The following is a 12734-nucleotide window of genomic DNA, read 5'->3' on the forward strand; positions in this document are numbered from 1 at the left end:
ATAAAATAAATGCAGCCGAGAGGAAAAAAGAAAAAGAAAGGAAAATGCAGTCGTGTTATGCTTGGGGGGAAAAACACTTCAAAAAATGTGAAGTATACTGGATTTATGGCGGCGCTAAAACACGCAAAAGACAGACCTTACTTCCTTTCCATAAACTGAACGTCACAGGGCGTCTACAGCTGACACGTTTCAGCCACATTTCTCGGATGTCTGCCTTATTTCAACCACTTCACCTCCACCCCCGGGGACGCTTTCTAATGGGCTGCGTCTGTGTAACCCTACAGTTGTTTGTCCAACCGGCAGACGATCGTTATGCATCTTTCTGATGACGACACGTGCAAACGCTCTCATTCCAAAGACGGGAGATTCCTCCAGTAAAGCTGCCGCTTTAAGAGAATTAATTGCAGGTGAAAAGCAGCCGATTTTGATGCAGGCAGAATTTAACACAGATAGCCCAAGAGGTGCTTCTGCGCAGCTTGACTGACATATCTATTTTAAGCAGCACTTTACAGTCAATGCTAATCAAATGAAAGGTCAAAGGGACTAACAACAGTGACCACACAGAGTGTCTGCTCTAAATATGGCTGCTTGTATATGGATATATGAGTGCCTTTGTGCTGCTCGTAACAGTATTAGTTAAGCATTAGTGTGTGTGCTTTGACATTTATGCTGAGGCTTGATCGCACACCAGTTTACTGAATTTTATTTTACTACTGTCATTTATTTTAACAAAATCTACTTTGATACAATAGAGAATAAGTTGTGTTATAAGGAGGAAATGGCTCCTGTTGTCTATGTATATCATTTTTTTATGATGTCAAACAGCCCTCGCTAATAAATATTTTAGGCTGTTCTTGAAAACTGCTAGATTCAGACATAAAAGCAGAGACGATAGAGCATTTTCAATGGCGGCTCCTGATCTTTGGAGCAACCCACCTTTTTAAAACACTGTTATAAAAAGCTGCTCGCTTGCCTTTAGTTCTAATTGAGCAAGGCACCCTGGTTTTTATTATCCAAATGCACTCTTATTCACTTTGTTTTACTTGTTTTATTATCAAAAATAATCATCCGATTTTCAGAAGGTTATATTTTTTAAGGAACAAACATAAAGGCTTAGGGTAAACTTGTCCCATACTCATGTCTGGATGTGTTAGCTACCTGCCGGCATTCAGGGGAAACTCACGAATCCGTTATTTCTATCAGTACGTGTTTTGATCGTTACTCATCTGTGATCAGCTGTGGAGTTAAAGCACTTTGATATTTTTTATTTTTAAATTCTCAAATTAACCTAAATGACAATGAACCCTCTTTTGGAGTTGGTGTTAAAACTTAATGCTTATGATCATGTGAGTGGCCCCCATGGGTAGTACAGTAGGAGGTAGCCGTAGTGCTACCAGTCAGCCTCGGTCCCAGTGGCCACTCGCATTGTTGCAAAAATGCAAGAGAAAAATGCTCCCTGTCCCACGCCTCCCTCTTTTAACAAGCCCACGTTTCAGTAGCTATCAACTACTATCACCAATTATTTAAACCAAGTGCCACTACACATTTGCGAGGTCCCATTGTGCCGACAAGTTTGTATTTCAACCCGAAAACAGGACCTAGAACGCTAGGCTAACAGTGCTCCACTGGGAAAAAGGAAGCCTAGCTCGCCATCATTAGCACTCCTTCCCACCAGACTTTCAATAGTGGCAATCATCAACAGCTCTTACCCACACAGCACCGAGTTCATCCTGCATTCCTCAAAGGAGGGAGTCGAGACAGCTTTATAAATAGTCCTTTCTTTTGCAAAAATGAATTTTCATTTTCAGTTCGACTACCTGGTAATGCCTAAACCTTTACTCAATGGATCTCTCTAAAGACGGATGTAGCCTGTAACGTATTGTTGGCCTCCTGACCTTCTTCTGAGCATTAAGGAAAAACGAAGAAGTGTGCTTTTTACCTGCCCTCCCCCCACACACACAATCCCATCCCATCCACAGATATCACAGCACAAAAACAATTCAATTAGCCTCAAATCTCCCATTAATGGTTCTCGCCATATTAAATTAACATTTTTATGGGCCATTGCCCCACTCCCCGTCACTCCCTACATCTAAACCCAAGCCGCATCCACACCCCGAGCTACCAGACCACCACCACTGACTACTTTTAATCTGAATTTAAATGACTTCATTTACTTTGCCTCTGAAACAATCCACAGAAGGCCAAGGGGAAACGCTGCGATTTCCGTTTACAGAGACGTGGTAAAAGAAAGACCTTGCAAATTAATCTTAAGATCTTAATTCATGAAGTGATAAAAGATCTCCTTTTTTCTTCTTTCCCTTACTCCCTAATTCTTGCAACTTTCACAATCCTAAACGTACGCCACAAAGCCAGCGCGGCGTTAGTGATTCTTTGAAAATAATTTCAGTTCATTTTTCTATTGCCAGGAGAGCAAGAGATGGAGCCAAGAGTAAGAGGGACAGATCGAAAAATAGATCGAAAAATCACAGAAAAAAAAAAACAGACAGAAAAATCAAAAGAAGAAAAGTGTAGGGAAAAAAAAGTTTCTGCGAGTTTTGGGAGTAAAAATAACTGCTAATTAGTGAGAGGAGCTGCATAGACAGCGAAAACAAGACAGACATAAAGTCAGAGGCTTTTACTGCAGTTGGCTGACAGAATCTGGCACTTAAGTAGTGAACACATGAAATTCTGATACAGCTTCAAATCATGCCAATCAGGAAACGCAAGAGGCATGATTTGTGCCCGCATCTGCACATCCACACAGACACAAACACTTGCTTTAATGAGCCAAACTCACCCAGTGCGGCTGGTGCGAAGAGGCTGGCGAGGACTAGCAGGCGTGCGGTCAACATGGCCTCCTCCTCCTCCTCTTACCGCCCGCTGCTGAAGGTCCCAGATAAGTTCAGTACTCAGTGTTTTGCTGGCAAATGCCCCAGCTGGGTGCTTCCTTTATGGCACCGATCCCTCCACTGCGCCACACTTCCCACAGGACCGCAGCAAGCCTTGTTGCTCGGATTCCAGATGCCTTCCAAAGTCTGTCAGAAACAAAACAACAACAAAAAAACAACATGCCTATGAGCTGAACAGAAGACAGGAAGTAAATGAGGTTTGGGATCTCAAAAAACTTCTTGGTGAGTCATTATTTTACAGGAACAATCGGACTGTTGTCTTTTCCAGTACGAAGCGTGGCAGATGGATGCCCGTGGCTTGATAAATCCTTATGCACAGCCCTTATGGCACTGTGGGTTTCAAGTCGCCATCGAGTGACACAGTGCAAGTTGCTCAGTCTGCAGTCTTATGAACTCATACCAGGCGTGATCAACCAGACACTAAGAGAGCGCAAACCACAAAAGGTATTTTTGGATATTCTGTTGTTGTTTGCTCATCGAAGTGTTAACTCCTTACACCTTACCAACAAATCACTCCCACAGAAAGGCGAACACTGAGCAATGAAGCACACGCTGCTGTGTTTGGAGAATTGGTTATGCATATGTGCTCCAGACCTCGTGTATTCTCTCAAGGATTGATGGCAATTGACATAAGAAACGCACTAGTGTTTTCACTTTCCTGCGGGTAAGAACCATAACTTAGCAGTTTGAGATTTTGCACCTATGGACATTTTTCTGCTGTGCTACTGGGCTTCTTTCCAAAATTCGAGTCGGCAAAACAGTTCACAAAGCAGAGCTGCCCTCAACCTCCTCTAACACCGTGAGAGGGCCCCGTGAGTGCACTCCTGACAGAGGATGTCATTGCTAAGCTAGTGCTACTTAGCATAAAATGAGCTGCAAACATCAAATATGTTTTGCATGGCGATTCCTGAAAACTGTGCCACTATTCAAAATGAAGATATGTAACATAACAGTGAGATTGAATGAATAATAGGGTGCACGGTTAAAGAAGGATCAACAATATAATCTGATGCGATTCATAATATGATCCCCATAAAACAAATACCATGATATTAAAGTTAAATCAGCTTTAATGATTATCCCCCCTCATCTACAAAACCCTTCTATTATCCACCATCAGCCATGATCTGCTGCAGAAATGTAATCTCTGTAAAACGACACAAGTCAAAGAGTGCACATAATCCTGGCATCCATTACACAATCGCCACTGGTGCACATTAGGCTGTCAGTACTACATTCAATATTATAGGGGAGCTAATTCCTTTGCGGTAGGGACAAAAATCTGGTTGCGAAAGGTCAAGCGCTGCGTCAAAGGACACGGCACTTGGGAAGTTGACTGACATAAGAATCTCAAGTTACACGAGTAAAACACGTTTATCAGATTTTCCATATCAGCTCCCAAGCTGTACAAGCAGTGGCGACTCAACCCATCTCAGAATCTAGCCCTTAATCCTAATTCAAAAAGCCACGATTAGGCTAATCAGATTTTTTTTGAACAGATATTAATGGACTTTACAGAAGCCTTTCATCTGTCTCTGCATAGGAAGGCCGTTTGGGCAATATTAGAGGTTAAAAGTGCTCATTAGCAAAGTCTTGGCAGGCCTCCATGAGTGAACTCAACCGGAGTTTGGACACCATCTACCGAACCACCCTCTGGTGTACTGTTCGCTCCGTCCAGTGCATGCAGAAATGACTGTGGGACTCTAAAGAAGTTAAAATAGCAGTGTGAAAGAGCGTGCTTGATCAAAGCCACGTCCTTATGAGTAAACAGTGCTTTTAATAAAACACTTTGACAGCTGCCAGAGAGCTAAATTAAATACGACATCAAATCAGATGCTGAGACTGCCTTGACAAAATCAAAAATACATTATTCCAGGAATAATCACTCTGTCCAAGCGGCAAATTGGAGCTGAGTTTTATAGCAGGATAAGGTTTGGGAAAATGCAGACTAAAAATATTAAAATAATAATAATTTTATATATATATATATATATATATATATATATATATATATATATATATATATATATATATGACAAAGTTCAAAGCTAGGATTGCTGGCATGTGCTTGTTTCCCCCCTATATCTCAGGACAGCTTTTTTTCAGTGGGATGGAGACAATTAGAATTTGTGTGTGCTAGTGAGAGCGTACACGGCACATCTCACAGCACAGCCTATTAAGCAACTACTTGCACAGGTGTTACTTAAGAAATTATCACATTAAATGAAGAACACTATCACAGTTGTTAATTTCCTCTCTAAAAAAAAAGTAGAAGAAGAAAAAAAAGTGTGGGCTCAGGTACTGAAACTGGCATCGCGCGCCAAAAGAACACATCATAAAATACATATTTATGAGAAAGGCTTGGACCCTGTTCAACGTAGAAAAAGCGGGGGGTTTGGGGTGGGGGAGAAAAAAGGCCGAACGCTAGTCCAGCATTGCCAGCTCGTCTTGTATTCCAGAAGGAGCCTTATGATACATTATGGTGCTGACGTTTCAAGGGTACTTGTTCTGAGGGGGATTTAGGATAACTCCCTTAGATAAGCTGGCCAACATTTAGCAGACCTAGCAACAACTGTAGCGTCTGTTCTCAGCCACATCAAGGAGACTTCTTCATTACGGCCCTCGCAACTTTTTTCCTCGTCTGTGTCGTTTTTGTTTTTTCCGTAACTGTGGTGCGTGCCAACGGAGCCAAGATGCAACCTGACAGTTTTAATTAACTGAAGAGTTTACCTGACAAAGCTGTGTGATACGAAAAGTAAGGAATGTGGTTGTTGGGGCGAGGGGGTGGGCGTTGTGTGACTGCGTTAAAAAAGAATGGCAAAGAAAAACAGTAGGAAGCAATGACGGACATAAATCTGTTAAGACAATGTAAGTCAGATCCACAGCTGGTGATGGTATCAAAATGCCAAATGAATAAATAAATTTAAAAAGTGTACGTTCATTAATCGTGTGTGGAAGCGTTGTTTTAAACGTGCTGAACACTCATCTCCTTTGGTATGATGACATTGCAGTGTTAAAAGCTACAGAAGAAGATGTTTGGCTTTGCTGATTTACTACTAAACACCTCACGCAATCTTGACATTGATAATGCTCCCGTGCTCCTCCAACCGGGTGAGACTCAAATGTGTTATGTTGTAATTAGTCATGCTGTGTTGACTGCTTTGTCAATGACACCTGATATGAAAAAAAAAATCATCTTGGAAAGCCGGATAGGAAAACCTAAATAAATTCCACACACGCACACTAAAAGGAAATCGTAACACACAGATACCTCGGGATTTGCTGCCGTACCCGTCACCATTACGGTGTAATTCCTCTCCTGCAAAATTGTTGGAGGCCGTTTCACATATTTTACAGAAGCTTTATTATAAACTCTCTCCTTCTTCCTCTGTTTTTACTTCAATGCTTCAGCGCATTAAAGATAACCAGAAGTCAAATACAGTATGCCAGTTGTTTTACATGCTTTTTCCATGTACTTTACATATTTAAATACACAACTACTAGTTTACATCTGAGTCATTGTCCCTGCACTGTGTTTGCTGCACCACTTCACTCTGCTTAGGGTCAAGAAGACAAATCCACTCTGAAATATATTTCAGAATAAGAAATCAGACGTATACGGTACATTTCACTCATTGAGTGTTTGCATTTTAATTTCAAATACAGCACAGGAATGCTAATGCTTGTGGAGCATTGTTGCTAAAGGTGGAGCACAAGGATAAGAAGTTACTAAAAATGTAAATAGTAATGTTATTTTATTAATTTTATGGAAATATCATTTAAAAAATCAGATTTATTATAACCTGATGTAAATAGAAGTTTTTTCCTGAACCAGCGGAATAAAAATCTGATGTGAACAATGAGTCAAAAAATAAATAAATTGGACTGTACCTACATGGAAGCAGAACTTAAAACTATAAACACATAATTAAATGACCCACATTTCTATTCTCAGAGAAGAAAGAGAAGTCCTCCTACTACAGTGCCTGATATGCATTGCTATGTGTAATCATTGTTTTCATTACTGCTCAGGCTTAGTTTTGATGTAAGATATGATTTCTTGCCTTTTAAAATGGCACAAAATAAAAAAAGCTCTCCATTATAATATCTTAAAGGCCAAGATGTCCAGTCCAGAACCCAAAGATCTTTAATATAATGAAAAACTTAAGCAAACACGAACAATTCAAATCATCTGGACCATGTTATGAAAAATGTTCCCTGGGCAAATAACATTTTTTTAGTGACTCCTCACTTTGACTTGTGGCCGGCGTTGACTGTAGATTTTCATTTTAAACCTTATAAATGTTGGATTTCATCACACACAGCGCTTTCGTTTCACCAATACAGACGGTGAGATAGCCATCGCGCTGATTCGCATCACTGCCCCGGTGGGCACTTCTCCGTCACTTCACGACCCGAGGAAACCGAAAATGATTTCTATTAATCCGGAGACCTTCTATTCAGCGTCGCCGTAACAATGCGAAACTTGATCCTCGCTGTTATCTGATGGGGACATACGAAGTGCGATATAACTAGTCACGCATGCTTGAAGCCCTCCCACGTAACGCTATGTAATGAAGTAGGATCAGGTTAAGTAGCATGTCTCCGATTTTCAACTGCTTCTTGTCCAGATGCTTATCGCACCAGCAGGGAGGGCTTGGTAATTTTTATGAGACAGACAGTGTGTTCATGCAAATGAAGTGTCTCATATAAAATGAATATTAATCAAGCCCACTGTCTGCATACAGTATGATTGATGAGCACTCACTCGGAAATCTTAGGAGATGAGCTGAGATGATTAAAACCGAGATGATCCTTTCCGTCTACGGTTAAAGATTATTTTTTCCACTCGGTTGAGCTTCCAAACCTTGCTGATGGCTTAAAATTGAGCGGTCAATTTTATAACGCTAAACTCAGCTGAAATGTCATAATCGCGCTTTGCTAATGCGAGCTGAAAGGTGTGAAAAACCAAAGGTAAATGGAGAGTGGTCTTTTAAAGGCACTGCGTGCATCCTTGGAGCCTGACAACGTGAGCAGCAAGGCATTCACTCATACAATTGCTTTTCCACAAGGGACCCCAACACAGCTAGCCACTGACAGGCAGATAATAGCGCTAACTTTAGCCTGTACAGTGTCTGAATGCTCCTATATGATAGGCTTGTTGAGTGTGACTGATGGCCTGGGTTAAATAATGGGGCCCTACCTCCGCTCCTCCTCGCACACAAAGGCACTGTAACCCCTCCTGACACATAGGACACTTCCCAACTGGAAGACAATGGCAACACAATCCATTAGAGGAAATTACTTGTGTGCACAATAAAAAAAAACAAACCTGGGTGCAAAAACAAATAAAACAAATTGCCATTACAAAATTTAACGGTACACCGGGATGCTATAGGAATGAACTGAACTCCCACAAGGGAGAGAAATAAAAACACACAGGCAGTTGGGTAAATAAATGCAGATGGATGCCTCGTTTAAAGGCAGGGCAAATCTGCCTTGAGACAGTTCTCCATTATAATGCAAAGCTCAGGCACTATCCATTTTCCACGTCTTCCTTCTTTCAATCCTCCCTCTCTTCTTCGCTCAGCATATCTTGCCTAATGCAGCACAAATGGATCCCAGACAAAGAAAAAGAAAGAGAGAGAGAGGAAGAGGCGGGTAAGAGGAAGGACAGGAAAGAGAGAAGGATGGACTATTGAGAATTGTGGAGGAATGTACAGTAAAAAGGACTAGAGGATAAGAGGATGGGAGGACAGAAAGGGAGAGGTAGAGGGGGGGATAATGAATGATGGATTGAAAAAGGAATAAAAACCAGTAAAAGCGAGAGGAAGACTTAAGGTTGGGGGGATCACGTGAGCTGATGTTTCAAGGTAATTAATCACTGACTAGATTCAATGTACAGCCTTCACGTCAGCTGTTGTTGCCATACTGGCTCAGGTGGACAGGTTACCATGACAACCTCACCTGTTGGCCATTAATCACCTTGCAGGAGCAATTGGCATGCTGTGCCCGCAAACACGGCAAGTCATTATGTGGCCAGGATTGATTTTGGATTCAAGCTAAAAGGGCCTCATATTACATGGCTACGGGAGACTGAAGCAGACACCACTCAAAGCAAAGATACTCACATTTGTATGAGCACAACGGGGCTTATAGGTATAAAACACAGTGACCTCAAAGTTGAACGCCAACCTCAGGGAAAGTATGGATTTCCTCTAGGCAGCAGCATCGATATATTGCCATTATGTTATGCTGACACAGCTGTTTTCAGAGATATGGATGGATAGCATTGGCAGGGTTGGATATAATTCTGAGGTATTAACCATTTCTTCATCTTCCAGCTGACAGTACCAACTTAATTTTAATAAGTGTTAGCGGCTCTAAGGATGGCAGCATGTGTTTGTTAGCTTACTAAGTTTTAACACTGGATGGATGATTTTGAGATTTGGTAGGTGGACAGAGCTCAAAGAAATTGGGGGTTATATAATACGATTTTGACATCGGTGGTTATCACGACTGAATACCACAGTACACGTTTGGCAATGTAGCCACAACAGAAGCATTACAATTTCAGGTTTTGAGTGAAATATCTCACCCATACTTCCCCATCACCATCTGTTTCATGGTAGCATGCCAGCATCCTAAACTATAGATGGCTAAAATTGTGTAGGAGGGTTGTTACTATAGTAGAATTTCAGCCGGATACAGATACAATTTTTGATACCAATAATTGTAATAGATTGCATTCAGAAAAATTGAAAGTAAAAATATTTAAATAAAGTTAATCAACAATACTAGTCCATGCATATGTTTAGCAACTGCCTGTTTATTTACTGTGCTGCTGGTGGCTTGGCACATTATTTATGTCGCTGATAAAATAGTTTATTAAATAGAGTTTGTAACGTAAGCTGCAATTGTTTCTGTCTTGTTGCTGCTAGACTTTTCTCAGCTTTAGTCTGGGACATAACAGAAACTTAAGACTTTTTAGACACAAAGAATTATGTTGAATTAACCCTGTCCTTTAACTTTGCAGATGGGCAATGATAACATTGGCTGCCTCCCACCCACATTAACAATAGCTTTTATTATTAGCCGCTAACTCAATAACTTAATACATGGCTAATGTGGGGTAATTGGTAATAGCCACATGGCTAATGTTTAGATATTTGTTACTGTTCACACGTTCAGCTGCTAGTGAGGGGAGGAGCTTTGTGCCTGCATGTCTGTTGGTACTGATACTGATTCAAATGAGTATCTAAACTCATTTATTTGTTTTTCTGAATATCTTATTTTTTACTTTTTAAATTACATAACGCTATATGCAGGGCATTATGAATGATGGACTTGTAACAGTCAAAACGTCAGATGAAGAACGCAAAAGTAGAAGTAGTATCAACTAATAATCAGCCGGCAGAGGAACACAGGTCACCAACAGCTACAGCAGTACCAGTGTTAGTTATTCAGGGAGCAATGAAAGAATCGCATAGCACTGATTTGTGTTTAGTCTTTGTTAAATTTTCATATATGAGCGTAGAACATCCTTTTTAGCGCCACGGACCGGACAATATTTTCATGGACCGGCCTTTAAGGTTTCGCGGATAAATACAACAAAATAAAACCAAAAAAACGAAGATTTATTCATAACACACGGGAAAAGACCCAGGGAAACTGAGTTAATGATAAAAACGATTCAAAAATAACGATAAAAACCCTGAAAACCATAAATTTCACACCCAACCCTCAACTCTCTCGGCCCGGTACCAAACGACTCACGGGCCGGTACCGGTCTGTGGCACGGGGGTTGGGGACCGCTGACGTAGAAGGTATTATGTGTCGTCAGAGGCTTGGCAACTGATTTCCTACGAAGCTAACGTTAAAATCTGCAATCATCTTTTCCAGTAAAGGCACAATTTCTGTGCTTGATTTGAACACAACCCTGTTGAAATTCATGGAGAACACAAGCAAGTGTGTCATTTTCCACTTTGCAATGTCCCAACTCATGTATCCAAATGGTGGCAAAGTCATGTTAACAGCTTGACATTAGCATTGAGCTCAAACCGTGTGAATGGACATATGGGGAAAGACAGCTAGGCTATAGGCTGTGAAACTCTAGAATCTATATCTGAATTTTCCTCCTAATAAAAGTTTAGTTTGAATTGGCTTTCAAAATATCTACAAGCCACTTTACTGCTTTCAGAATGAACAACATATGGTCAGTTGAAAACCACATGAAGCATTGTGAACACGAGCCAGAAAGCTTACAAAGAAATATAATACAAGCTGCACCCTTCAACGCCTGAAACAAAGCCGAACCCAACCATTTTTCTAATTACTGGTGTCATTTTTCAGCACAGTCTGAACTCAGATGAATCCATGTTTGGAGGGCATCTGCTCAGAAAAATCTCAATTTACTTTCTTTGTATTTGACTTTTTCAGATCTCAATTTCCTTCCATTTTGTATTCCCTCTAACTGCATTTGCATAATTTTCCAATTGACACTTCATTCCCTGCCAGATTTGAGAAGGAAGGGGAAATCGCAACCGTACAAACACACACGCACGCAACGCACACACACAGACGCCCGCAGACACACACAAACAACAACAGCAATTTCAGCTCAGCCTCTGAGTCAGGGGTACAGCAAATTCCAATGTCAATAACACTGATCCCAATGGTGCATGCATTTCAATATCATTATGTGATGCTGAGCCAAGTGCACAAAATATAATGAAATCTTAAAACACGAATTGCATGGCGTCCATGGCCAGGCAAATGCGATGCACATTTTCAGCAACTACATAATGTATCATGCTGCATGCACTCAACACAGACTTGATTACAATGTTAATTCTGCCTTCCATCTGGTCCTGCGTGTCTGTGTTAGTGTTGTTGACCGCAAATTGCGATGGTGTGTCTAGGTGGCATAATGATTGTAGCATGAGTGTTACCGATGGCAAGAATATGTTGTAAATGGTCTGGAAATGAGAGGTATGACTGTGTCACAAGCAACCACAGTGGTCACGACCACAGGGAATTCAAATGGCTTCCACCTGGACTCCACTTGCAGCAAAATTAGAGGCAGAGCAAGACAGGCAGAGGAGGTGGAGGGGGGTGAGACGACGGAAGCAGAAAGATCTGGTTGTTTGAACAGAAGGCATGTGTGTTTATATACGCGTACGTGTCCATCAGTGACCACTCGAGCTAGAATTCTTGAACGAAAGCCTGGAGTGATGGTGTAGGTTCACAAAGGGGAAGCAGGGAGGGGAGCCAAGCCCATGACTCCCTGGATCATTTTTGGTTGGTCAAGCGATGAACTTAGCCAAAAAACACCCCCCCAAAAAACCCAACTTTAAATTGCCTCTATGCAGCCTGTCATAAAAAGAAAACACATCATTTGTTCCTATTTCTTCAGCTGAATCAATGAAAAATGCCAGATAACACATTTTGACAGGCACAAAATAGTATTTTTTGTACCAACAAGGTGATTCACCAAGAGGTGTTAGCCAAAAACTTGGCATATCTCACCATGGTGTGCAGTGCGTCCTTAACAACATTAAGGAAAGCTGACAAGTGGAGGACAAAAGAAGAACTCGCAGCCTTAGAAAAGAAAAACAACTATCTACAGCAGAGGAACAGTATTTGGAAGTCGTATCTTTAAGAAATACAAAAAAAGATTGTTTTTGAGCATATCAATGATCCCAAGCACATGCAGTAAAAGCATACCTGGATGGAAAAAACACAGTGGAACACTATCATTCATGAATTGGCCTCTCGAGAGCCCGGACCTCAACATTGTTGAAGTAGCGTGGGATCATCTTT

The 12734-nt window shown here is 41.1% G+C and overlaps 1 protein-coding gene across 9 annotated transcripts in view; it reads right to left on the reverse strand.

Moving 5' to 3' along the window:
- LOC102783746 (adhesion G protein-coupled receptor L3) overlaps positions 1 to 12734 on the reverse strand; it is a 257526-nt gene that overhangs the window by 185096 nt on the left and 59696 nt on the right. For all 9 annotated transcript variants that reach the window (XM_087837411.1, XM_087837393.1, XM_087837405.1 and 6 more), the window contains exon 3: positions 2801 to 3038. In XM_087837411.1, coding sequence (XP_087693537.1) covers positions 2801 to 2855 — 55 coding nt within the window. In that variant the 5' untranslated portion in view covers positions 2856 to 3038. The remainder of the gene's footprint in view (positions 1 to 2800; positions 3039 to 12734) is intronic.

This window comes from Neolamprologus brichardi, chromosome 3, assembly GCF_056152115.1.
Source record: "Neolamprologus brichardi isolate AB-2024 chromosome 3, ASM5615211v1, whole genome shotgun sequence".
NCBI lineage: Eukaryota > Metazoa > Chordata > Actinopteri > Cichliformes > Cichlidae > Neolamprologus > Neolamprologus brichardi.